The sequence below is a fragment of the Pogoniulus pusillus genome, chromosome 15 (genome assembly GCF_015220805.1).
Source record: "Pogoniulus pusillus isolate bPogPus1 chromosome 15, bPogPus1.pri, whole genome shotgun sequence".
NCBI classification, from domain to species: domain Eukaryota; kingdom Metazoa; phylum Chordata; class Aves; order Piciformes; family Lybiidae; genus Pogoniulus; species Pogoniulus pusillus.
Window position 1 is genome coordinate 7,489,381 of NC_087278.1, and position 27,493 is coordinate 7,516,873.

General features: G+C 46.8%; 1 protein-coding gene and 1 long non-coding RNA gene across 3 annotated transcripts; one reads left to right on the forward strand and one right to left on the reverse strand.

Annotated features, from left to right (window-relative positions):
* TEF (TEF transcription factor, PAR bZIP family member) lies at positions 1-26,134 on the reverse strand. Of its 2 annotated transcripts, none has more exons than XM_064155154.1 (5): positions 25,805-26,134; positions 14,449-14,775; positions 12,253-12,473; positions 9,490-9,701; positions 1-7,587 (listed from the first exon to the last, which is right to left on the reverse strand). In XM_064155154.1, the coding sequence occupies exons 1-5, from the start codon at positions 25,905-25,907 to the stop codon at positions 7,566-7,568; spliced, it is 885 nt and encodes a 294-aa protein (XP_064011224.1). In that variant the 5' UTR covers positions 25,908-26,134; the 3' UTR covers positions 1-7,565. The 2 variants fall into 2 exon arrangements, with proteins under 2 accessions (XP_064011224.1, XP_064011223.1); XM_064155153.1 differs by lacking the exon at positions 25,805-26,134 and adding an exon at positions 21,012-21,392.
* On the forward strand, positions 21,720-25,611 carry LOC135181789 (uncharacterized). Its single transcript, XR_010304995.1, has 2 exons — positions 21,720-22,435; positions 23,873-25,611. It is a non-coding gene; the product is annotated as an uncharacterized LOC135181789 (long non-coding RNA).
* Positions 26,135-27,493: the final 1,359 nt, after the last annotated feature.

Here is a 27,493-nt window from a genome sequence, read left to right on the forward strand (position 1 = left end):
TAGTGGAATATACATTTTATTTCTTAAAAAGGAAGGGTACTAACAGAATTCAATACAGTCAAAATTGTACATTTTAAACAAAAGCTTCTCTTGTTTTCTTAAAAACCAGTTAACGAGCAGAGAGAGGTGAGAGGATTTAAACTACTCACAAAATCCAAGCTGAAGACTGAGAATTCAAATCTGTGGTTTATACAGTTTAAAAAGTGTAATAAATGGAAATACAAAATAATACCAACTCTGCAACAGTGAAATGCCCTTTCCTCGTTAGATTGCTGTTTAAAGCACCTTTATTTTCACCCATCAGCTGCCAGGAGCGTGTGTAGGTTTATGTACAAAATAAGCAGTTTGGGACCCAAAAAGCAAAAGAAAAAAAAAATCATATATAAATTAAAACCATTTATGGCAATGCTTTTTAACCCAGCCACTTCACAAACTTGATGATCTCTTTCATTTTCTCTAGAAACTTCTAGCCAGGATGTTCTCAAATAGCACTTGATGGCCTGCTTCAAAAAGCAGCTACATTTACAGGCAGTGTACAGACAACCTCAAGGAACAGACATCCAAGAGATTAAACAACGTGCAGTGAAACTAAGATCAGATTTATATCTTATATAAATACTGGGCAGATTTACCATCCATCCCAGTGAATGAATGGGAAAGATCAGTGTCACGTCTGAAGCCAAAAAAAAACCCCAACCCCAAAGACCTTTTATCCAAGAGGCAACAGAATTTCAGGCCAAATATAGCAGTTAGGAGTCCCCTCAAACTAAAAACTGTGTGTCTCTGAAAAAGCTTTACAGGAATAAAGTTTGCTGAGTGACTTGCACGTAGGCTTAGCTGTTTCATAGCTGTTTTTCAGCCCAGAGACACTGAAAGGGGATGGGGGGAGGGGAAGAAAAAGAAAAAAAAAGAGATGCCACAATCTCTGCCCAGTGCAAAAGATGCTGTGGCTTTGTCATGTATGGAACACTGCAGACACAGCTGTTAGCAGAGAGGGAACTGCTCCAGTACAGCATGAAAGACAAAGAAGTTATCTTACGGCTGAGAAAGTGTCACCACAGGCTAATTCCTTTAGATGAAGGCTAATGGAGATCAATTTCACCTCCTCCTCAAAACTCAAATGTTCGTATTTCCTAGCAGTCTGCTTGCCAGTCTCACTCCACTGTTTTGGTTTGTAGGGTTTTAATAGAAAAGGTCATGGAAGCTGATGAAAGCTCCAGCTGTGCAGCATCCACTCAACACCTACTCAGCAAAACCTCAAGTCATTAATCACTTTGTCTCTCTCTCTACAGCACACCAGGATAGCTGTGTCATCTATGTACATCACAGAGCTAATAAAGATGTAGACTGCCTAGGTTACAAATGAGCTCCAGCAACAGTCACTCACTGTTTCACTGCAACTTGCTGCAATCCATCTGGAGACAGATCTGTTTGAGCCAGGAGAGAGAACAGTTAAAAAGAAAAACCCCAACGACCAACAAAACAACTTCCATTTTCCTCTGTCACTAAGCTTTAGGAGTAATTTAGTATTGCCACTCTCCAAATGCTACTCACCAAAAAAACCAAATCAGCTGTCCAGCTAATGAGGTGTGCACAACGATGAATGCAATCAGTGACTACTGTTAAAGAAAGACTGGAAGAGAATCAGTTCCTTCAAATTCTCTGTTTCTCTGCTTAAGTGGCTCATTACTATTACTTTTACAACTTTGTTGTTGTTGATAGAAAGCATCACAACTAGACTAGGATTCCACAACATCAATCTTGGTTTTGATTTTTGTAGTTCTCTAGGAAAAAAAAAATATATATATATAACCCCAAATCAAGCTACATGAAGCATTAACAATATTCAGATATTACAATGGAAGCACTTATTTATTACTTGGTAGAACAGGTTAGTTTTAAAAGTGTATTTACATGTTCTAAGTTATACAAAATACAGTATTCCAATAATCATGTTAATCACCATATTTCAGACAACTTCACATCAAAGTGCAGAGGATGCATCCAACCCGTGACCCTGGCCAGCAGCAAGCAGTCACCCACAGGCCTGGCAGATGAGAGCTGCTGCTGTGCCCCTTCAGGAGAACAAAATCCTCCTTCTCACTGAGACATAGCTGCAGATCTAAGAAAACATTCAGGCAGGTACACAAGCAAAGTTTGGTGAGACCCACAGACCAAAATCACATGCCTTAAGTTACTAGACATATGTCAACTATTTCAATTTTTTTAAGCTTTTTTAATTTTTCTTCTTTTTTTGCCTTTTTTTTGCCTTTTTCTTTTTCTTTTTTTTTTTTTCCACAGATGCTGTACAGCAAAGGGCTTCTGCTCATGCCTTAGTTGAGAAAATGTAGTAACAAGGGGTTTGGCTATATAACAGGCACCCAAATTACACTTAATATCAACAGTCTTATCACTACAACAGAGTGTGTGTGTGTGTGTGTTAAGGACACAATTCTAAAGCTGACTGCCTGGGCAGAGCTTTCACATCCACAAACAGATCCTGTGAAATCCACATGGTTCTCTGCAGACACGGGGCTCATCCCATGCAGAAATGACAGCAGAATTGAGGCCTTAAAATACTGGGGCCTCAGATAGTAATTTCCTGATGACACAGCACTATCAGTTCACGTCGGCAGGTTAAGTCCCAGTGCAACAGCACAGGTCGTTAAAGCAACAGCTATTTCCTCCTGCAGCAAACTCTCCTCCCCACCTCTAGAGTCCTTTCACTTTGTCTGGACTGTGGAAACAACATCAAGAAAAAAGAGATTCCCAAAACCTAAGCAAGTGCAATATCTTCTCTGCAATGCTAAACAGAGAGGATCCAAATTAGCTTCAAATTGTAAACAGTAAGGCTTCAGTTTCAGCAACTGCTGCTGAGATCAGAAACTCTTGCATTACTCTTCCCAGTTCTTTACTCCCCTTGGCCACATATCCATGTCTATGCATGGCCCTCGAAGGGTTCCTTGCCCCGGGTAGCTGCTGGAACTTGAAGAAATTTGTCTTCCAAAAGCAACTCACCAGCAGCTAAGGACACCACCCAAGTAACAAATCACACTTTGTATAACAAATCTGATTGAATTAGGACCCTGTCATTTCTCCATGAGCATTATGCTGGCATGGCCACAGAAGTTCAGCTAAGCCTGTTCTTGCTGCTGCCTTTTTTCCTCCCACTCTTTTAACTGGGAGCTTATCTATCTTTGCTGTGTTATAGTGGCAAATACCCAGATTATCTGGACATCTAGGAAGCCAGTCAGTGCCTTGCAGTGCTGCAAAGTCAAAGCAGTAGCACACTAGCATTAACAAATTATTTGGCTCTTCATGGATTTAGGCTTAGGTCACCAAAAATATCAGAGTTGTGCATTAGGATAACTTTGCATTTCTTGTTACATGCTCAGCAGCCAAAACCAGAAAGGTGAACAAAAGCCTGTCTGGATCTTCAGCTCAGGAGGTCCAAAATACCTCCACTCTCACCAAAAAGGCAGGCATCTGATCACTAGGAACTAAGTCCTGTTACTCTGAGGAGGGTTACAAGGCTGAAGCAGCAATACTCTCTCTCTTCTGTGCAAGTCTGTTGTTTCTGCTGCCTACACACAATTATTTTTCCACACAAGTGGTTTTATTACAGTATTCCCAAAGCTGCTGGCCTTCCACTTCCACCTCTCAACTCAAAATTAATTTGGTACAATTAGTAGCACTCCTGCAGATAATGCTGAAATTGATTTCTACAGCTAGAACAACTTGGGCTTTCAAACAGCCCAGCAGGGAGATGGAGAATTGTCAGGAAAGACATAAATTGTGACTAGAACTACAAAAAGATGTATTTAATATGTAATAAAAAACCCAAGATTCCTTCTCCCAGCACAAGTTTGGAATACACCACCTTTTCATCTGGTTCATGCAGGGTAAGGAAAACAAAGAAACAAACCAAAAGGCAGAATTTGGATAATCTGAGCACCCAAAACTATCACTAACTGTAAATGAACAAGTGCTAGGACCTATTTACCAACATTATACCTGCAGTCTGAGGTTCAGCCACTCTGACCCCAGCACAGCACACTCCAGAGTAAAAAGCAAAGACACCCAGAGCACCACTGCTTGCTAAAACTTTATCATAACTATGTGAGAGTACAGACTTTTTCCTGGGGGAGTTAATGAGATCTTTGTTACTAGCTTCAGTGGGAGCAGATCTTAGCAACAGGTGAAAAAATTAAGCTTCTAGGGAACTTTTTAACACAGCCTCTCATTATTTTAAGGAGATATAACTATGTGTGGATTAGAAGACCACAGTATGAAAGCAATACTGTATTAAATGTTGCACATCATTTATTTATAGTCTGTCTCCTCTGTAGAATAAGATGACATTCACTGCCCATCAATCTCATGAACAGCTTATAGGTTAGCACTGTAAAATGTCCATTTGGTGTCAGTTCACTCTCCTGATGAATGTATAGCTGCATCAAAACCTGCTCCCTGCAGTGACGTTGAAAGGTGCACTCCCTTTATATTCTCTCCTTGGAGATGGTCCCTTTATGGCTGGAACAGGGTACACTGGCATCAGGCACACTTATGGCCTCTACAGAGCATGTTCCAAAGCTAGAGAACTTCAGAGCCAATTCAGCATCTTTTAATATGCAAATTGAGCTAAGAGAATATTGATCTTCTCATGCCCACTATGAAAAGGGACCCAAGCTACCATTTACAGACAGGATTGTCACCCTAGTCAAAGAAAGAGTATCTAGTTAGTTGTTCTGAGAGGAGCAGAGAGCTCTGAAGCAGTAAGCTTAACTACCCGAGACTGCAAAAACCAAGAAAGGAAGTCAGCATTGCACATGGCTTTGTCTGGCAATGCCTGCGCTTCTGGAAATGGTCACTACCTTCTCATCTATCTTTAAAGATGTTGCTCCTTAATGAAAGAGAAAGAAAAAAAACAAGAGCTCTGCAACTACAAAAGTGAAGCCTCACTCACCCTTAAAGTGCAATTTTCCAGTTTCGCTACCCGTAGATGCGCGAATCACAGAGCGTGCAAATCTGCACCGTCCTACAGGGAAGCACAAGAGTTTGCTAACAGTCTGCTCTGAAAGAAAGGTCCTAATGGACATTCACTGTTAAATTTCCATTGTGAAAGGTTTTAATACCACAGGGGAAAAAAACAAGCGACTGAAGTTGCACAGTTACATGACCCCCAAGCTTGGCGACGTCAACAGGAGGCGTTGACTTTCAGCACAACCATTCAAAGATAACTGAAGAAGTAGAAAGCATCAATGCAAAAAGAGTTGCTACATTTATATGCTTTCAGGGTTGGTGGTTCTTTATTTTGGGGTGTTTTGTAGTGGCTTTGTTGTTTTGGGGGTTCTTTTGGTTGGGGTTTTTTTCCCCTCTGTGAATTACAGAATGGTTTGGGTTGGAAGTGACCTCAAAACTCATCCAGTTCCAACCCCCAACCATAGACAAGGGACACCTCCCACTACAACAGATCACTCAAGGCCTCATCCAACCTAACCCTGAACACCTCCAGGAAGGGAGCATCCACAAGCTCCCTGGGCAACCTGTGCCAGTGTCTCACCACTCTCACTGTAAAGAATTTTTTGTGTTTGGTTTTGTCTGTTTTTTAGTCCCCCCCCACGTGTTTTTTTTTTTAATCCACAGTTTGTCTTTTAGCACCAAAATAAACCAACAAAAAAAAAACAAAACCCAACCCTTCAGTACATCCCAACAATATCAGTCCAAATCAGTCCAATACTTGATACAGAGAGATATATGCTGATGCTTCAGCAACAAGAAGCTAAACTATTCATCTATTTCAAGATAATACCCCAAGATTAGCCCAGAGCTTTAGAATCCCAAAGTGTAATAATACACTAAGTACACTTTTAGTAACCAGTTAAAAAAGTTAAAAGCCTTTTTCTTGACTTCTGTAACCTGGTCCATTAAAAAGATACTAGGTCAAAGATTGCATTCAATGTATATGCTCCTTACAAAGCTTATGCCTTCAAAAATTAGTTATGAATTCTGGGGCTTGAGACTTCTGTTACTGTTACTGGAGTTTACAGCATCAGCTGCTTCTTTGCACCTTTGAGACTTTTATTATTGTTAATGAAGTTTACAACATTGGCTGCTTCTTTGCACCTTTTTTTGGGGGGGGTTGTGGGGTTTTTTTTTTGGTCTTTCTGCTCTGCAACAGGGGTGGAAACTCTTGAGTTAAATGCAAAGCCAAAATACTTGTTCAACAAGATAGTGTTTAGCTTTGCTGGTAAGCAGTTGTGCCACTGAAAAATCTGGCACTTGTGCTTTCATGATTATTTTTCTTGAAGTTTATCAGTCTCCAGGCACAAGAGAGACTCCTGTCTTACTAACTCCAATTTGGCTACAAGCCCTGTACTAGGTTCCCCAAAAATTAAGTACTCTTATTTCTTTCCCCTAAAAAATTTACTCTTTGATAATAAGGAAACTTAAGAGCTAAATTTGTTATGCTATGAAACTCTGAAAAAAAGGAACTTCCACCTAACTCCTCCATCTTCTACACATCCCTACCCAAGCTTTCATCTGCTGGTCCACCCCAGCACTTAAGTTGATACTTAAGCTGCCTGTTTTAACGGTGGGCCATGGCTGGCTCTTTTGGTTCTGTAAGACAGATGAACAAAGCACTCTTTCACAGCCACGGTTATTCAAGAGACAGGAAACTGGGATATGGCAACTAACAGCCACCCTGTTGCTGGAGCTAATGCTCCTTTGGTAGTTTCAGACTGCCAAAAGACACGGAGACCAGCAGCTCAGACTAGCACCGTTTCCATGATTGCTAAATCATTAACAGAAGTTACACGTTGGTTCAGAGCAAGATCCCATAAACGAAAGAGAGTCTCATAAAGGAAAGAAAAAGTCAGGTTACAGCAGCGTAGCTGAGCAGCAGGAAAGCAACCAAAGTGTTCTTACTATGAGCTGGGTCATTCGATAGAAGTTCACGACTGCTCTTTGCAGTGCTGCTTGGATTGTGCCCATACATCTGCTGTACTTTTCTGCACTGGAAGTCTCACACATGACAGACTGCTGTTTTCCCAAAATCTTTTAATTCTGCACGCACAAGATGCTACACTGTACCAGAAGTGAGCTGCAGTAGTAAGTCAAGTCCACTCTACTGCAGGGAAAACAGTTGTCAAATGTAGCAGTTCTTAATATACACAGACACTTGGATTTCAAACTCCCTATCTTCTTCCACTTGAGCGTCAAAACAAAGAGTCACTATTCACACAGGCTGTCAGCAGACTCTGAGACATGAACTTCGAGCGTCTTGACAAAACCCCAGTAGGGAAAGCTTACTGCAGTTCATAGTTACAGTGAGAAAGACAGATAAGAAAAGCCATATACAGAGTTAAAGGAGACTTTGCACTTTTCATCATGCCCAGCCCTGGGTAGTTCAGATGGGGTACTTGCAGACAAGCAGGCAGGCAGGGTCATCGTCAGTTGTTTGTGTTGGGACACCTCACAGATTTCACTGCTCACTCTGAAGACTGCCGATTCGTGTGTGCTTTGTTAGTTTCTTTGTGTTTTTTAAAGTCTTTAAGGTTGCATCACTCGGAATCAGATAAGTCACTTTAAACAAAGCAAAGTGTTAAGTGTGACCATTTATTTATAACATAATCCCCACCATCACCACCACATACACCACCCTGTGAAAAGAAAAGCCCCTGCTGAAAGGGTGACAATTTTTAGCGTGCTTGAAAGAAATTAAGACCAATGCTGCATTAAGAGCCACTGGAACCAAATTAAGAGCTAAACAGAGGGGGAGATAGTTCAAAACACACATTTATGTGAAACTTTTTGGATTAGTCTGCTTCTCGACTTCCTTTAGAAGTCAGCACACAATTGGTTTAAGCTCATACCAATTTCCACGTTAAAAACAAGCCAGGAGTCTTTAGTCTAGAAAAGAAACCCTAATGCTTTTAATATCCTTTCCAGGTTTCAATAGGGGAGTTGAAAACTATTCTAAAACCCTTCTCTCCCACAATTACTCCCTAATACAAATATTAGTCCCAAGTGTAGCCTAAGTTCTGACACAGGCATTATCTTAAGGTAGCTTCTCTCCTTAAGAGAACTTCTAGAAACATAGTTCTGTTAAAGCTTCTGGTTCTTGCAGCTGTAGGCCATGTAGAAGGTCCCAACATCACACACAAGATATTTTTTCCTTTAACACCACATACTGTTGAAGCAATGCTTGGTGCTGAGAATGGATTATTTCCAAGAGGGCAAGTCTTGTGTGCTAATTTTGTAACAGGAAACGTGCTGGAGAGAGAACCAGCAGGCATGGAGAGACCAGATATGCTGCTACAGAGGAGACAGTGAGGTAAACTGTTTGTGTTTAGAGTGGGTGTAGTTTATTCCACAGAGTCTTCAAGAGGCAAAGGACCAAAAACTCTCTCAAGCTCTTCTACAAGTATGGTGCAGTAAAGGAACAGTGGCTTGTTTGCTTCTTTAAATAACAACCTTCTTCCAAAGCACAAGGTACTGGCAATTCCTTAACAGCTAGGACTCAAGGTTCAGCCTACTAAGCCAGACCTCTTCTTCTGAATCTCCCTTGCCTCTCAGCTAACTCTAAGATTCTGCTTTATCAGAAGTTCAAGAGGGTAGTCCTTCTAAGGAAAAAAAATGAGGAGTGGTGGTAGAAATACACCCTAAAACCCACAGCAAATTATTTTTGTTTGTATCTGTAAAGTGAGAGCTCCCCTACTGTTCTCTCTCCTTGATTTCTGGAAGTTATCCAGGGTTTGAACCAAGCAAGATGTTTGAGCAGTACTTGAATCAACACTGCACTGACTCTGATCTGCATTAACCTCCAGATACCTCATTTTTCACAAAAGAATGAGTACTTTCCTGTCTTCCTGCCCTAAAGCTTCCTCTACTCCTCTTCAACAGGAACAGAGTTCTGTACATCAGGTGCTTTCTAGTGCCTTTGAATAGGAAAGGAAACAATTTCATAATGCTGCCCAGCAACATCTACTTGTATCTTAAAATCCTGGTTTACACCCTGACTGGGAGTGGTGGGCAGCGTGGAAAAGAGCAGGAGTTCAAAAAGAAAAGAACAACAAAAGAAAAAAAAAGAATCAAGGAAAGTCTCCTTGGTCCTTTCTCCACTTAAAAATGGAGATCAGAACAGGCAGCAAAAGGCCTGTCCAGTCAGGAGGGATCCACATCTCCTCCAGACAGGTGACTCTGTTCTATTGTATGACATCAGAAAATGCCCTATCAGCACGAAAACCAAAGTTGTAAATATGGACACTAAGATTTTAGGCAAGACAATGATCAAGAAAGGGCCTGAACAAGTTGTGCCAACAGAAACAGGGTTTGGGGTATTTTGTTGTTGTTGCTGTTTGCGTGTGTTTAGATGCAAAATGGCAAAGCCTCCACCAACTTTATTTCTGGGAGTCTCTACTTGAAGGCAGAAAAGTCTAAGAGGCTAAACCAAGGAGCCCTAACAAGGAAAAAGGGTGTGCTTACAAGGGTCCGTATCTGGTCTCGTATTTAGAAACAATGTTCTTGCACCGTCCCACTTCCTTGCGCAGCTCCGCCACCTCGGTCCTCAGGGCGGTGTTCTCCTTCTCCAGGAAGGCTGCCCGGATGGTGATCTGGTTCTCCTTCAGGCGCCGGGCGTCGCGCGAGCGCTTGGCCGCCACGTTGTTCTTCTTCCGCCTCGTCCAGTACTTCTCATCCTGCGGCACAGAGAGCACACAACCGCACGGCTTCAGAGCTTGGGAGGGACCTCCGGAGATCACAGAGTCCGCTCCCCCCCTACCAAGGCAGGATCACCCAGGGTAGATGTGATGGTTTGGTGTCGGGAAACACGCTCGGTGGAGCGCTATGGGAAGATGACTCTTTGGTCACCGATATGGTTAGAAGGTCAAATCCACTTTATTCCCGTGATACAGTGACTTATATGCACTTCTAGCAAGAGGTGTGCTCCACCAAGACTGGTTACAGTCAGAGGGTCCAGAGTTACTTGTAAGGCATCAATAGGTCAGCATACCATAACAATCTGAGGGTCAGCCTCTGGGGTTGGCTAAACTCTGCCCACCTGCAGCTGCACTCCACCCCCTGCAGCTGCATGTTGGGGGAAGCTACCCTGTGCCTGCCATCTAAACTCCCAAGATGGATTCAAGGACATTCCCAGCACGGGTTGCTCATTGTTTATCAATTCTTGCGTGCTGTGATAACAAGAATTTCTCCAACAGTTTGGGTGTTCCCCACCCCCACCCTTTAAAAATTACCCAGACTAAGCTCAGTCGGCTCTGGGAATATAAATGAAGCTATTTATTTACAGCTAGCACAATGTACAAGCAGGTATTTACAGTACACACAGAAATATACAAGGTAAAAGGTAATACAGACGCACAACTCCCCTCCCAGAAACCTGAGTCCCCAGGAGGAGCTCTTAACCACCCCTGCACCTTCCCCCTGCCCCTCTCAACCTTACCCCAGTCCTAAGGAAGAATGGAGGTTCGGCCAAGAGGTTAAGAAGCAAAGTGGGTTAGGCCAAATGGAAGGTGAGGTTAGGGAATAAGATGTTGCTCAGTCAGCAGCCCAAGTGAGAGTGAGACAAAATGGTGAGAATGTTATCTAATGTTTTCGTTTCTTCTTCAGCAAGACTCTGAGGGAAAGTAGACACCACCATTGTTTTCCTTTCACAGCCTATGATCTAGTTCTTCTTACCAAAACATTCTACCCTGCTTCAAACTAGCATAGTAGATCACACAGGAATGCGTCCAGGCAGGTTTTGAAAGTCTCCAGAGAAGGAGACTCCACAATCTCTCTGTGCAGCCTGCTCCAGTGCTCTGTCACCCTTGCTGCAAAGAAGTTTCTCCTCATGTTGAGGTGAAACCTTCTATGTCCCAGTTTGTAACTGTTGCTCCTTGTCTTATCACTGCTGACCAGCGAAAAGAGATTGGCCACATCCATTTGGGAGCCCTGGTGGCTAACAAGTTACCCATGGCACAGCAATGTGCCCTTGTGGCCAAGGAGGCCAATGGGATCCTGGGGTGTATTAGGAGGAGTGTGTCCAACAGATCAAGGGAGGTTCTTCTTCCCCTCTACTCTGCCCTGGTGAGACCTCATCTTGAATATTGCATTCAGTTTTGGGCTCCCCAGTTTAAGAGGGACAGGGATCTGCTGGAGAGAGTCCAGCGGAGGGCTACGAGGATAATTAGGGGAGTGGAGGGCATGGCTTATGAGGAGAGGCTAAGGGGCCTGGGGCTGCTTAGTCTGGAGAGAAGACTGAGAGGAGATTTAACAATATCTGAGGGCTGGGGGTCAGCAGAGAGGGGATAGGCTCTGCTCACTCGCTCCCTGGAATAGGGCAGGGAGCAATGGGTGTAAGCTGCAGCACAGGAGGTTCCACCCCAACACAAGTGAGAACTTCTTTACTGTAAGGGTCACAGAGCACTGGAAGAGGCCCCCCCCGAGAGTTCTGGAGTCTTCTTTGGAGCCTTTCAAGGCCTGTCTGAATGCATTCCTCTGTGATCTGTGCTAGATTGTATGGTCCTGCTCTGGTGGGGGGGGGTCAGCCTCAATAATCTCCTTGGGTCCCTTCCAACCTCAAACATCCTGTGACACCTACCCCTCAGATACCTGTATACATTGATCAGACCTCTCCTCTCAGTCTTTTCTTCCCCAGAGATGCCAGCCTGACAACTACAAGCAACAGCCACCTCTTTACTAAGCAGTGATGTTCACACTGACTGCTCTGCCAAAGAGCCTCCTTCATGGGTTTGCAGAGCTTCACCACCCAAAACGCAGGCAATGCAGCACTGTAAGGTTTCATCCTTACGTTAGTCTTGCTTTAAGATAAGCCAAGTGTTTAAGAGACTTGCCTGAGATGCCCAACTGCAGTGCTCCTTTTATTTAGTTTCATTTTGGCACTGAACTCCCCCAGAAAATAACCTGTTGTGTTGCATGGGCTGCTTGAAGCTGGATCAGACGTGATGCTGGGCAAGTACATATGATGGCCTTCACAAGTGCAGCTGATGACAATGCAACTTGATAGCTCTACTTCTTATTTGTGTGTATAGCACAGTAAGTTGCTCCTGCCCAGCAATTATCTCATGATACCAAACCAGCAAAGCAGCAAGAACTGCTGTTGACTTGCCAATTCTATTTTTGGCACTGCTTCTGCCCAGTCATGTAGGTATAGTGAGTTAGCTTTATGTTGGGGCAGTGTCAGAAACTTTGATCAAGGCCTAAAGAAGCTTGCAGCAATAAATCTGTTACCTTTTGCTCATCTGGGACAAAAACCTTCTTGGCTTTTTTAATCATTGGTTGTGGTTTCAGGTCCTCTTCAGTAAACTTGTGCTTGCGAGGGTTGAAGAGCTCACCACCAGGCACGCTGGACAGCACTAAATCAGCAGGGTCAGGGTTAAAATTCACCTCAACCTCTACGCAGTCAGGATCGATGGGGCTGGGAGTATTTCTCTCATTTTGTGGTGGGGACTCTGGTAACAACAGAAGAAGTTACAATAAATTCAGCAGGATGAAGTGAATTAATTAAGCAGCCTAACTGGATACCTCTGCTTATTACACTGCTGCAGGCAGTATTTAATCCTATTATTTGGTATTTCCCTCTGGCATTCTTGGTGCTGTACAGCTGCTGCTAACAGAGAGAAGCTACACAGTCCAGTTTGTAATACAAACTCTAACATATACCAGACTTACAGACACGAGCAGATAGATGCAGGACAAGAGTGAACACTTCCTTGGCAACTACATGCTTTGTGCACAGAAGAAGCACCTTCCCCAGCAGTAACAAGCTAAAAAAAACTGTATTAGCCTGAGTTTTGTGCCAGAGAAAGACTTAGGGAAACAAGCTTGCCCAAAGACCATTCTTCCTGGGTCCTCTAAAGGTCAGACAAATGTCTTTCCAAACAAATGCTGCCTCTGTCACACGGAAATGGTGTGGTCAGCAGGAGCAGGGAGGTCATTCTGCCCCTGTACTCTGCACTGGTTAGACCACACCTTGAGTACTGGGTTCAGTTCTGGGCCCCCCAGTTTAGGAGGGACATTGAGATGCTTGAGCGTGTCCAGAGAAGGGCGACGAGGCTGGGGAGAGGCCTTGAGCACAGCCCTACGAGGAGAGGCTGAGGGAGCTGGGATTGGTTAGCCTGGAGAAGAGGAGGCTCAGGGGTGACCTTATTGCTGTCTACAACTACCTGAGGGGTGGTTGTGGCCAGGGGGAGGTTGCTCTCTTCTCTCAGGTGGCCAGCACCAGAACAAGAGGACACAGCCTCAAGCCATGCCAGGGGAAATTTAGGCTTGAGGTGAGGAGAAAGTTCTTCACTGAGAGAGTCATTGGACACTGGAATGGGCTGCCTGGGGAGGTGGTGGAGTCGCCATCTCTGGAGCTGTTCAAGGCAGGATTGGACATGGCACTTGGTGCCATGGTCTAGCCTTGAGCTCTGTGGTAAAGGGTTGGACTTGATGATCTGTGAGGTCTCTTCCAACCTTGGTGATACTGTGATACTGTGAAATGCAAGGTCCCAACAGCTTGTCTGACACTAAGGGTGTCATATGAATTTTGCTGCATTTATCTATTCTTTACAAACTCCACCAATGTGAATTGCAAATGTCAGTGCAATCTGAAGAAGTGATCAATCCATTCTTTTCCATGTTCCACCTAGAACAAATCCTACACTTTGTTTTATTGCAGGAGATCCACCTTTTGCTTCACTCTTGCAGGTTCACTGTAAAGTCTGCCCATAAAACAGTACTGTGAAAGATGAGTGGCCGTCGTGTTTAAACTCAAAATGCAGGGCAAACTGAGCTGCTCAATTCTTTAATAGACATCTCCAGACTACAAATGAGAAGTTTCCTGGTATGATTTAAGTGCAGTTTTGTTTCTTTGTTCCTCCATTCCCACTTCAAAGCACCACAGAACATCAAACTGCATCATTAACACACCTCTTCCAAGCGTCTGTTTTCACATGTCACAGGCTAGCATGAAAAGATTGCTTCATTGTTATCTGAGGTCCATTACCTTAGCATAAGTTCAGCCATGCAGATCAAACCACCAAGGTAGCACAAATGGCTTGTCACAAACTATCAAATCTGTTGTAAAATTACCTGAGAAACGGTTCTCTCAACATGTTCAGCTTCTCACTGGATTAGCAACATGAAGAGGGCAAATACTTTATGTCGGTGTTTCAGCTTTTCTAGTTTCAAAAGAGGCACAGACTGCACTTCGAGGCACACTCAACTCATTTTTTTTCCAGGAGGGGGAGAGGGAAAGAAAGGAGAGGCAGCACCTTCATGATACTGACTCCTGGACTAAGCCTCTACACAGAGCACGTTTGTGCTATTTAACCTGCCACAGCCAACACTGACAGGTTAGCACATTTCTTTTTTGATCTAAAGAGGCACCTTTTAATATGAGAACAAGAAAAGTCCCTCAAAGCTCCACATTATTCCATCTACCTGTGCTGGAGGCTGCTTCAGATTGCTGGTAAACTGCAGTGGAAGAGGATGATGCAGGAGAACCAGTGGAAGCACTGGCAGACTCCTTTCCTTCCAGCTCAGCCACAGGCAAGAGTGGATTCTGGTTCAAATCCAGGTGAGTAGGGCTGGAAGGAATTCCATTCTCCAGCAGGAACTCATCCAGATCCATGTACTCCAGGTGGAAAGATTCGCCATCATAAGGAATAGTTTTGTCCCAGATGGGTGGCATAAGGGAAGCCGAGACTGCCATAGTGCTGGCAGCTGCTGCCTCATCTTCCTCAAGCTTTATCTTCTCCTTCTCTTTATCTGAAAGATACAAGTAGGTCAGTGTACATGCTGTAACACAGGAGAGACTCAAGGCCTAAAGAGACTAACAAAATTCCCAAGGAAGGAAATTCAGTAATCTGCCTCTTGACACAATCTGACAAACCAGATGCTGGAAGGCAACGTTTGTCCCTTCACCTGTATGGAACACTCTGACTCCCTGTGGTGGCCAGACCACAGACAGTAGGGCATCCTTGCAGACCAGCATCTTCACTGGGATGACTTACCAAAGTGTGGTAATTGCTTCTAGCTTATTGTTAACGTTGCAAACCAGCCTGGTTTCCACAGGCTCATCTCAGAAGCCAGCAAAAAGAGAGTATCCAAACCCAGGGGGATTACATAGGAAGCTATTAAGAAAACTCGAGGAAGCAGAGTAGTTTATGCTATGCACAAAGGAAGAAGGTTCAAAAGGAGAATCAAGATACAAACATGACAGGTCCACAGGACAGCAGAGACCTGGATGTCTACTCTTCAGTATTTCAGAAGCATTTCTTTCTGAAATGACTCAGCATGTCCACACAAAGCAGTAGCTCCAAATGCTGCTCGCTAGAGCTAGCTCAGAGTACCTACACACCATTCTCACTCTTTGGAGGGATGTCTAATAAGGCTTACTCCCACCACCCACCCCCAAGCCACAAGAGACTGATGAAATTTTACCCATTTACTATGCTACAGTGCACATATCACAGAGGGGGCAAAAAAATAACAAAAAGAAGGGCCTGTTTCTATCCTGTTTCTATGTTCCCCACAGCTACTGAATCTTAACAATTGTCTGGGACACAATCCAAGCAGAAAACTCAAGTTATGGAATAATTATATCATTTAAAAGATAAAAATAAGCTGGCAGAAAAGAAAGACAAAAATAATAAAATCCAAGTGGTTTTCCTGATCCAGTTCACTGTGCAGCCATGCAGTTCTACCAGCACAGGAGGAGGCACTGCAGGAGCAGTGCCAGCACTAAACCAGCGCTGCCATCCAAAGCAATGGTCACCAGGGATACCCAAATCAACAACAAATTTGGTCTCGGCACAGAAGCTGACAAACGTTCTGCTCAGTGGAACAAGGACTCGAGAGACATATGCTGGACCAGTTTGAATCTCCACTCTTCACACAGGTTAGCCCAACTACAGGCACAAATCTTTGGCATTAAGGTTTTCAAAGGCTGCCTACAATAGGCTAAAGGGGAAATACTATTTTTTACTGGGGGTGAGAGTGGGGCTGAAACTCTACTGCAAATCACAAGAGCCTGTTTATATAAAACCTATTCTAAAGGAACTGGCATTCCTTCCACGGCTGCTTTAGCTACTGAAGAACTGAAAGTGCTTTTTTATGGCTTAAAGAACAGTGCTGCCATGCAAAGCAAATTATCAGTTCAATCTATCACACTCTGAACAACATCTACTAAAGAAGGATTTAAAACTAAACTGCTGAGAAAATACTCATCAGGCACTGACCTGGGACTAAGAGTAAACAGCTAATGAAAATATTTAATTCAGATCAATGGCTGAGCTGAGCTTCAGACCTGAGCTTTGTTACCATCATCACGCAGCTTTTGGCCTTCCTTTTGCTGCTTAACACCACTGCCATTGAACTGTCATCTCCCAACTCTTGTTCCTGCTATAAACTCCTTTTTGCAGGGAGTTTTGCAACCTTCCTGCACTTGACTTGGGCAAAGCCAATGAGCAGATTAACAGTCATGATCCAAATAACCAGAATGTTTCTAAACAGCTCCTGCTTGAAGCTAGTGAAGACAACATCTACTCTACCTCACAGATAAGACTGATTTAGAGAGGTGGTGGAAGCCTCATTGCTGGAAGTCTTTTAAGGCCAGGCTGGATGTGGCTCTGAGCAATCTGATCTAGTGTGAGGTGTCCCTGCCCATGGCAGGGGGCTTGGAACTAGATGATCCTTGAGGTCCCTTCCAGCCCTGACAATTCTATGATTCTGTTTCACTTACTACTGAAGCACATCCCACCAAATTGGAACCACCATTTGACATCCAACTTGTGAACAAAGGACACATTGAGTACTGTGTCCAGTTCTGGGATGTTGAGGTATTGGAATGTGTCCAGAGGAGGGCAACAAAGCTGGTGAGGGGCCTGGAGCACAGCCCTGTGAGGAGAGGCTGAGGGAGCTGGGGGTGTGGAGCCTGGAGAAGAGGAGGTCTCATTGCTGTCTACAACTACCTGAAGGGAGGCTGTAGCCAGGTGGGGTTGGTCTCTTCTCCCAGGCAACCAGCAACAGAACAAGGGGACACAGTCTCAGATTGTGCCAGGGGAGGTCTAGACTGGATGTTAGGAGGAAGTTCTTGCCAGAGAGAGTGATTGGCATTGGAATGGGCTGCCCAGGGAGGTGGTGGAGTCAACATCCCTGGAGGTGTTGAAGAAAAGCCTGGATGAGGCACTTAGTGCCATGGTCTGGTTGATTGGCTAGGGCTGGGTGCTAGGTTGGACTGGATGATCTTGGAGGTCTCTTCCAACTTGGCTGATTCTATGACATCACTAAAGCAAATGCAAGTCACAATAATTAATTCTTCCTAAAAAAACCTCCTTTTTTAAAAAAAAAAATCAATATGATAAAAAAACCTTGTGGATGTTAAATCAAAATGTAAACTAAAGAGAAAAATAAAACATCACCACAAAAACAATTGTGTTGCTAATTTTAATGCAAGCCAGCAGTGCTTTTTGTTTGGTAATGTCTACTACAACACTTCCAACAGAGGAGAGAAGAAACTTTGTGATTAAGCAGAATAAACACACAGCCTAAGAATATTTCTCAGAAGGTGGATGCCAAAAAGACTACACTACTGGCATACATGACTCTTCTCAGATCTTTCAATGCCTTTTAGATGCACATCATCATCCTGCTGTCCTGCAGTAACCTCAAAACCCCCTCCAGCTTCCTCTTGCTGCTGTCCCTAGCTCACACCAGATGGGATCCTTCCTGCGCATGAGAAGATGGTCTGAAATGTTTTGTCCTTTTGCTGCAAGTTGACGATTAGCAGGCACTGAGCACCCAGTGCTGTCTTTGTTTAGCTATGCTCTCTTTCCTCTCTCACTTCTAACAGCAATATCTGAAACAAAACAGAGGTTAATATGCCTCTTGGGTGCCCATATACTTCAAATGTGATACCTAAAAGCTAAAACTGTTGTATGAGAAGTTTTGTTTTTACATGGACATGCTCACATTGGCTTTCCTTCAATTAATTTAACCTTTCTTTCTGCTACACAACATTCTGCTGGGAACACAACATGTAATGAAACACTAATTGACTTCTTGTATTTTGAGGAGGAAGTTTCCACCTGCCCCAGCACAGGGCTCTGAAACATTAATTCTCTAAAGATATTTATAGTGTAAACAGGTATTACCTGACAGCAGAGCTGCAGTATCCTAAGAGGCTCCATTTGCAGTGATTCAAGGTCACCCTGATAAATCTGGACTGTACTTCTGCAGCTGATAGCTCATGTCTGATTTAGCCCCCTCATTCTGCTACTGTGACCTATTAACTAGGCTCTACATCTGCTGTTAACAGAGAGGTCACCAGTCTGTGCTAAGTAATTTAGGCTGAGCATTCCAACTCTTGAACTACTGAAAACACTGCTTGTTTAGCCAAAAGCAGGAGCCAGGAAAGAGCTTTATTCCACATCCTGTTTTTTTCCCCCCTCTACAAAAAAGCCACCCCAATAAACCAACCAAATCCAGTTCAAAAGTCATTTTGGCCACAACTCTCAAGTGTTATCCCAGCCACAACCAGAACAAACACTTCTTTGACCAAGTTCCACTCCATCAAAAAATACTGTCAAATTATAGTGAAAACACTACACAGACTGAAGCTGATAGCTCCATAAATCCTTAGTCCCACTTGTGGAGATGGAACAAGACAGGTTACAAGGTTCTGTACTCCTGATGCCCATTACTGTGATGTTTGTTGAGGCATTTCTCCTCCCACAGCAGTTCACAACTGGTGATTAAGGCATCCTTTGGAGAGTATGCAGCAACTTGTTATTAATAGGAGAGACCTACACTTCTGCTCTGGAGTATTAATTCTCTTCCCTTACCCTACAGGACCTTTTCTTTTCAAAACGTGCTCTTTTCATTTGTTTAATCCCTACAATGGCAACAACTTACAAGAAGGCTGGTCAGACCATAGTTGGTATATGGCAGGGCATTCAAGATGCTGGCATGCAGTGGGAACTGGATGTCCCCCCTCTGCTGCTCAGAAGGATTAGAAAGCCTGCTTGCTTACTGGGTAGTCAAATTACCTACAGCAGCTGGAAAACCCACAGGTAGCTGGTGGAGACTATAAATGGACACCACAGCCAACTGATACTGTTTCTCACAGAGGAAGACAGAGGGCTGTATTTTTTTTGTCAGCAGGCACTTCAGACAAGAGGCACAGGGCCTCTTCTCAAGAAAGCTTGCTGAAAATTCACCACTGGATTAAGTGAATTAGCATTATTTAACGTGTTGGCTGTGTCACTATACTGTAAAGGAACAGAAAACAAACAGGGATCCTCTGAAGTCAGCTGAGTCACAATTCTGCCTCCCAGCACAGGTGTTCTTTCTATTGTCTCGTAAATATGCAAACAAGAAAAGCAGCAGAGATGAAAATAAACAGAAAGCAACAAGTTGCACAAAGTGAAAACAGTTCAAGGCAGACTGCAGAAACCTACGGGAAAACTTTAAGAACGAGAACAATCCAAACTTCATCACAAGGTGAATGGAAAGGGGCAATGAAGATGCCACAGACATACTAGCAAGCATCAGAGAACCAAGCTGAACACCTTCCCAAGCTGGAAGAGGGTCAGCCACTATCAAACATTCCTATTTTTACCAAGAAATGCACATCTCCATAGGCCAAACTGCATGATTCCAGACCAGACCACCACTTCTAAGATAAAGTTACCCTATCCCAGTCAGCTACCATCATAGTTTCTACATTTGGACTTATATTGTTCCTGCTAGCAACACTGCCTTAAAAATAAGGAGAAGAAAAAGGGTGCAAAAATATCTTAACAAATTCCATGTTGTAGATTCGAGGTGTCACGTACTGCAGCACCCTGCACCATAGCAACATAATAAATGTCAGCCTCTGATAAAGGTTTTAGGTTTGGGTTGGGTTTGAAACAGCAAGAAGAAAAAATACTTGCCAGAATCACAAGATGGATGCATTCACACAATATTGTGCAATGTTAGACATCCAAAGTAAATGGAGCTTAACCGTGGATCCTCTTGCCAACCTCACTTGCACTGTGCTCTACCCTGGGTATTGCCTGATGTTCCAACAATTATTTTCAACGTTACTACCTGTAAGGGCTTATTTCATTATCCACCAGCACGCTGGGCATCACAGCAATGCAGGTAAACTTGAGCCTTCCTCAAAAATCAAACTGATACTCAGAAAGGCAAAAATACTCCCAGATTAAAAAAAAAACCCAACCAACCACCACACCAAAACCTACAAAAATGAGAAGTGTACCATCAGCAATAAAGACTCTAAGCATCAGGACTGCTATTTACACAGCTGCTGTCTGCACAACCAGTGGGAGAGCCAGCTCCTGCCTATCCAGTATTGCCTTTATGGATCAGACCCTGATGGGTTATAACCAAACCTAATCTGAAGCGATCTGCTCTTGATGTATGTCATCCTATAACTTCTCAACAAATAAGGTCAAAAACGCCTCGAAACCTTTTCATTGCTACTCCCAACTACGTGTCTGAAGGTAAAGGAGACTTCAGACATCCTGAAACAAAAGCAGCATGGCACGTCCTGACTTCTACCTATCCCTCGTACCTGACCCGCTTTATTTTGCCCAGCGCAGGCACTTCAATAGCTCCCCCGAAAGGTTACTGCCAGCAAAGGCTCGCCCGGGAGACTGTGGTGTGGCTATCGTTGCCCTGCGCCTCTGATGGGGGGAGCCAGCCCAGCGGCCGCCCCATGGAACCGAGCCCTTCCTCCCGGTTCCGGCGGGCCGAGATCCCGTGCTCACTGCACTTGGCACAACCGGCCGGGGGGGGGCGGAGGACGTCACGCCCGGGTGTGCGGCCTCTCCAGCGGGTACTCGCCCCCCCGTACACCGCAGCCAGTCCCACCATGACCCGCCGGGTCCCGCCCTCCGAGGCACGGGGCGGGAAGACGGCGAGGGGGAGAAAGGGGGAGGAAGGTGCAGGGGGGGAAGCTGGAGAGTGCTGTGCGCTCTCGCCGCCCCCGCGCTCACCCAGGCGCGCCTCCCGCGGCGGGTTCTCCATCAGCTTCTTCAGCACTAGCGGGAAGGCGCCCGCCAGGCCCCGCTGCTCCTGCTGCGCGGCGGCCCCCGCGCTCCCCCCGGCTGCAGTGGGCTCTGCTCCTCCTGCCGCCGCCGCCGCCGCCGCCGCCGCCGCCGCCTCCTGGTGCGCGGCGCGGCCGGGCATACTCCCCGCGAGCCGGCGGGCGGGTTGTCAACGGTAGCCAACGGCCACAGCGCCCAGCGGGAGGCTACGGCAGGTCCCCGGGAGCCGTCGGCAAACGACGACCAGAGAGCAGACGGCGGGCGAGAGGCGGAGGGCGCAGGCGCAACCAGCTGACGCCCGGTGCACGTTTCAGTATTCATGAGCGCTGCCACCGCTCGCTCCTCCCCCCCGCCCCTCCGATTGGTCCTCGCCTTCCAGGGGGCGGTCCCGCGCAGCCGGACCGCCCCCTCCCCGCCCCTCCGCGGCCGGCGCGAGCACGCGCCCCCTGCCTGCCGGGGCACGTGCAGAGGCAGGCTCCGGCGGCTCATTAGCATGCAGCGCCCCGCCCCCGGCCCGCCCCCGGCCCCGCCCGGCGCTGCGTCACCGCCAGCTGCCGCTGGAGGCGGAGGGGGAGCGCGCGCCGGGGCGGCGCAGTGGCGGCTGCCGCGGGGCGCGCGCCCGTCCCCCGCCTGCCGCGCGGGAGCCGAGCGGGGGGGTCTGGCTCGTGTCGCCTCTGCGCCTGCGCGCGCTCCCTGGCGCGCCCGTTACCGGCGGGGGGCAGCGGGGGGCTGCCGGTGCCCGGCGCTTGCGGGCCGTCCTCGCTGCCTCAGGGCAGCCTGCCCAGGCCCGGCTCTGCCTTCACAGGTCGCCTAACTGCGGCGGCTCTCGGTGCGCGCGGGGCGGGAAGCCCACCAGTCGCGAAACACCGCCGGTGCCAGCGCTCCAGCCGGCTCAAAGTATCTTCGCTTAGGATCCCGAGTTCACCTTTCCCACATGACCTGGATTTGATCTTCCTCTGTCTTACATCATGGCAGCAGCAGCAGCAGCAGCGGCAGCAGCAGCAGCGGTGTGCCCTATATACAACGTTAGCAGGAGAAGGCTAGGCCGCTGGAGCGGGGCACCTCTCCAAGTTTTCGTGACCACAAGCGGTTCCTTGTGATGCCCGAGCCGGCCCTCCTTTGCCAGGAGCTTCTGAACGCACAAAGGGAGCCAGTGTTGCCAAGCTCGCCCCCAGGAGCACAGCCGGATACTGAGGAGATCCTGCGGAATGAATAAGCTCGCAGACGTGACAGACCCTACAACCACAAGCTTCTCCAAGCAGCAGCTGCTCTCTCCTGCCGCAGCAGATCCACCGCATAGCGCTGCAAGCAGGGAAAGGAAAGGGTGCGCAGCCTGCCTGGGATGGACTCCCCTGCACCCAGCAGAGCCACAGGTGAGAGATGCTCTCCTATGTGCCACCAGAAAAAGGACATCTACTTCCCGGGTAGACACCGAGGCACACGCTTGGTTCAGCTACTCTTCCACAAGCTTCAGGCGTTTCATTTTGGCTGCGAGGGCACAATTTGATCCAGCCCTCGCTGATAAACCCTGATGGTCTTTGTCACACAAAATCAGGTTGCGGTTCCTCCCCATGCACCCCAGGAAAAGGAATAGATTGGAAGCTGTGTGGGACAGGTACTTTGCACTGTTGCCTTACTGCAGTGAGGACCAGGGCGCATCTCTGTCCAGCCCAGGCAGACAGGGAGGTGCCTCCCTGCAAGCCACTTCTGCATAGTCTGCTGCTTCCTTCACAAAGGACTGGTGTGGGACTCCTGAGACAAACCTGCACATGCTGCCAGATGGGGAGCTTGGAAAGGACTGCTTCATTAATACAGGCTGTAACAGCACGGACTAATGCATCATTTATCAGGATTGATAAATCCAGCTGCAAGAAGTAGGCAGAATAGGTCATACTCTGCTGTGCAGCATGCTCCAAGCCTGCCACTTGCCCTCTGTGAACTCCCTCTGCCTTGCCAAACACAGCTGGCAGAAGAAAAAAGCATACACATGAAAGGGAGATGCCACTCCACGCAGGACAATGAAATACAGATGTGGGACCACACATGACAGAGACAGCACACACAGCTTGGCAAGGGGCAGTGGGCTTGCAGGGATGCTTTTGCCTGGAAAACAGATAATAAGAGGTGGTAGAGAGCACAACCTAGTGAGGTCAGGAAGGAGCAGCTTTCAGAAACAGAGTGATGAGATATAGCCAAAGCTGGGCAGGCTACAAGGGTCTCCATTCAGTTAAGGCTCTTCATGGCTGCTTTGTTCCATTGTTGATGCTGGAGGCCCCAGGGATGATGCTGTGTCTCAGTACTGTACAGCACTCCTTCAAGGAACAAGCTCTGCGTGCATCCCCCCTGCAGATCTCAATAGCAACAGCTTTGCTGGGTGACGTCCACATGAATGGAGGTTATTAAAACCACTCAGCAGCCTTAACTTCAGGGCTTTTCCCTTTAGTCCAACCATATTTTTCCTCCAGCACATTTCCACCCACGCTCCACTGGGTGCTGTTTGTTCTGCACCACCACTGGGTTGTGATTTTGCTTTAGCCTGTATAGTGTTAACTGCTCAGCCCAAAGGCGGGAGGGAGGGAGCTCCTGGGGAACATTCCTGTGGGTTCTCTTTCACATCACCCTGCTCGGGCATGGGCTCTGCTCTGCCAGCTAGGAGGGAGGCTGCTCAGAGAGCTTTTCCTCACTGCTTATGGGGATTAGGGGCTCAAACCACTGCAAGCAGAAAGTGGCCACAGCACCAGCAGCTGTACCTTCTTGGTTAAGCTGGGATCTGCCCAGATTGTTATAATTTCTCCTCTCTTCTTTCTCAGCCACAGAGCAAAAGAGGACAATGAGATGCGAGGAGAGGAATGCAGCAGCCTTGGCTGTTCCTGCTTGGAGTCTTGTCAGTGCCAGATGATGCAGAACAGCCCAGCTCTGATGCAGCAGGGAGGCAAGTGAGAAGCAGCCCAGTGCTAGGCATAGAGTGGAGGGCACACATACATCTAGCCCCACTGGGAAGGTTGGGTAGCAGAGCTCATTTCAGACCCTTCAGATCTAGACAAATGGTGTGTAGATATGGAGACCTGCAAGGTGAGAACCGAGCTCTGTGGGAAGAGAGCTGTGGCAGGAATGCCGGCCTGGGAAGGGAGGAAGCATAAGCAGCAGAACTCTAAGGGTTACAGGAGTTGATGCTGAGGGGCAGGGTGGTTCTGGGGCTGAGGAAGAAGGCTGCCACAAAACAGCACCCTCAGCTGCCAAATAAACCTCAGTTATTCTCTCTGCAAATCATTGGTCTCCCCTGTACCCCCCGCTCCAACTCTTGCCAAGCAGATGAAGCTTCCCAGCACTCCTCCCTTGGCTTAATTCAGTCCACTTGTCTATGGAGACCAGAGATCCCAGAGAGGCAGCCAAACTTCAGCTTAGCCACAGCAAGATTCAGCACCACCTAAGCCTCCCTTGGCCGTTCGTACCTCCTCACAGCCAGGTCCACTTTCTACCTGTGTATCAGTTCAGAAAACATGCCCTGGGGCACATACACAGCTTCATACTGTGTGATATGTAAACACACCAATCTCAGCGAAGGAGAAAGCCAGCTCACAGGTGGCAGCAGCAGAGCAATGTGACAAAATGAGCCCTTTTAGGGGGCATGGCAGCTCCCCTTGCCCTATTAACCCCCTTCCCCTGGGGAGCTGTGTGAGGCCACAGGACTCACTGTATTCCAGCAGGTGAAGGCAGCTGCCTTTCCTGAAGCAAATGCTTTACTGATACAGCAACAGCCTTTTCTCCTACTGACCCCCTGCAAGAGCACATACTCCACACTCTGCATCTGGCTTTTCTGCTTCCACCTCCTGGATCATGCTGCTTTTCCAGGCTGCAGAACCATGTGCATATCCTGGTAGCAAGTCCCTACAGAAGAACAAGCTCAGTGCATGTTTGTTTCTGTGAGTTCAACCTGCTCATGCCTAGACATGAGCTAGTTGAGCCATGGTGTTCGCATGCACCCCTCCAGCACTCAGCAGTGAACATTAAAGCACAACAATCAACAAGCAGCTTGCCAAGTGCATGTGGCATCCTATCCAAAACAAGAGCCCTTGAGTTATGTGATGAACGTTTGGAGCATGTCTAGCAATAGAGAGCAAAGTGTTTAGCACAGCCCAGAAAACAACCTCCTGGGCCTTTTCCATTTGTTTTGGATGTGCAGGATGGTGCACAGAGTGAGAAAGCCTAGGAGTACAGAATTGTTCTTGCAAAGAAAGCACTGCATTTGCTGGGTTCCCTACCCCAGCATTCCACTGATAAACAAACTACAGCACCAAACACAAAGCTTGCAGGGAGCCAGCCTGCCCCACGTGGATCAGGCTCCCTGGACAGTCTGCATCTGGAAAGAGGCAGTGTCTGGAAACTCAGCAGTCATTAACCATGGGACAACCTGGATGGCAAGCCTGGAAGTTGCTCCTGTGTGAGCATGGAGATTTGTACCCAAGCCTTCTCTGTGCACAAAGCCTTGAGGGTTTCCAAGAAGTAGCTGAGCATAGAGATTAAAAAGGATCAGGAGCTCAGCACTCAACTGATTTTGTAATCGACTGGTTGCTGCTGTTCTTCCTTCTGGCTGTACAACACAGTGCCAGAACTCTGTCCATCTTGGACACTTGAGGGAAATACACCCTCAAAGGGTTTGCAGAAAACAAGACCTTCTGCCCCCTTTTCACCTTGCAACTTGAGGAGGGGAAAGAGAAATCAAACAGAAGCCTTAATCTTACCTGTCATCTTGTTGGTCCAGGGCAAGGAGTACTCCAGCAGGGACTTCAGGACTTCTGGAAAGTCCAGGGCAGCAGGGCCCCCGGGGCTGTTGCAGCTTGACATGTCCTATCCTGGAGCTCCGCTAGCACGGCTTAAGGGAGGGCCAGGTGCCTGGCCGCCAACGCTACACCCTGCTCGCCTGGGCGTTGCGAGAAGGGCTTGGAGGCACCCGGAGCGGGTTTGCCAAACTACTCTGGCTAAGAAAAAAAACAAGGAGGAAGGGAAACAGCCTGACGGAGATACAGTTTACCCGGCCGTCTTCACCTCCCCCTTCCCCACTCTGAAGTGGCCAATTGTGGAAATAGCTTGCAGCCTTGCGGGGCTGGGCTGGGCTGCTGGCCAGCGTGGTTTTACAGGACCTCTCCCAGCCAATCCGGCAGCAAAGAACTGGGCCAGTTATCTAACTTCGCAAAGACAGCACCCGTTTCCTTCCCAAGGTGTTATAACAAATACACACGCTGGGGAAAGTGGGAGTGAAAAAAAAGCGAGTGGCACGCATCAGCTGCGAATGCAACAGGAAAGGGATTCTCCGAAGGGCTCTGGGGAGGCTCCGAGGAGCTCTAAGCTGTGCAGGCTGCCCGGTGGAAATACAAACGCCGTCTGCAGTTGCCTTCTAACTTATCGGGTGTCTGAGATGCAGGCAGTGACACTTAGTGCATGTTCCTTGCAAGTCAGTGTTGCTAATAGTAGAAGGCATCTTTCTTATCAAGTGTGCATCACCTCCAAAATGCAGATTTTCTCTTCACAAGGGACAGAGTTTTATCAGAAGGCTGACAGCCTCCTCTCGGAGCAGTGATGTAAGGCAAGAGAGTTCATGCACTCTGCAGATACTCTGATTACAGGTGGTTAGGTAAGACCATGCAAAGCCCCTCCTCTCCTGTTACTGACGTTTTTATCATGGAGGGCTGGATTGGAGGCAGGGGGATAGAGAGCTGATCTTCTTTATTGGGATCTGGTGTAGGATGGTGCACCTTGCACATGGTGGAGTCTTCTGTTGCCTGTGATCATTAGAAGTGTCTTTATTTCTCAGTTCGCTCCTGTCCTTTCGCCAGGCTCAGCCTTGCGGCACCAGTGTGAACTGATAGGAACCAGGTATTCCTCTATTGGACGAGGCCAGCCCAGCAAAACCACGCACTGGCTTTAAGCATGCAAATGGCCTGCATTAAGTCATTAGAACTCTTGTGCCTAAAGTGAAGCACCTCACAGGCCCAGCATTTAGAGTCTTAAGAAGTGATAAGGTTTTGCTCACTTTGGTGGTGTAAGAAAATGTATTTGATTTAACCCAACAGAAACCCAGAAGAAAGAATTACCTAGCCAGATGGGGTGGTTAGGAATTTCAGTCTGACTGGAGAAGTTTCATGATCTGGATCTCAGTTTAATCATGCTCAAAAATCACACAGTAGATGCTTTGGTTGAATTCTACATTACAACCTCTTGGTGTTTTCCTAGTAGCTTTCTGCCCCTGTCCCACACAGCTTGTGAGAAAACAGCCAGTAGTGAAACCCGTCAGGAAGAATAGTCCTCTGCTGAAATACTACAGGCCCTGAAAAGCTGCAGACATGGCCACAGATTGCATAATTTGTGCTGTCTGCATTCTTATCAGATCATTATTTATTATGGCTGTAAGCTCACATTAGGACCATCATTCA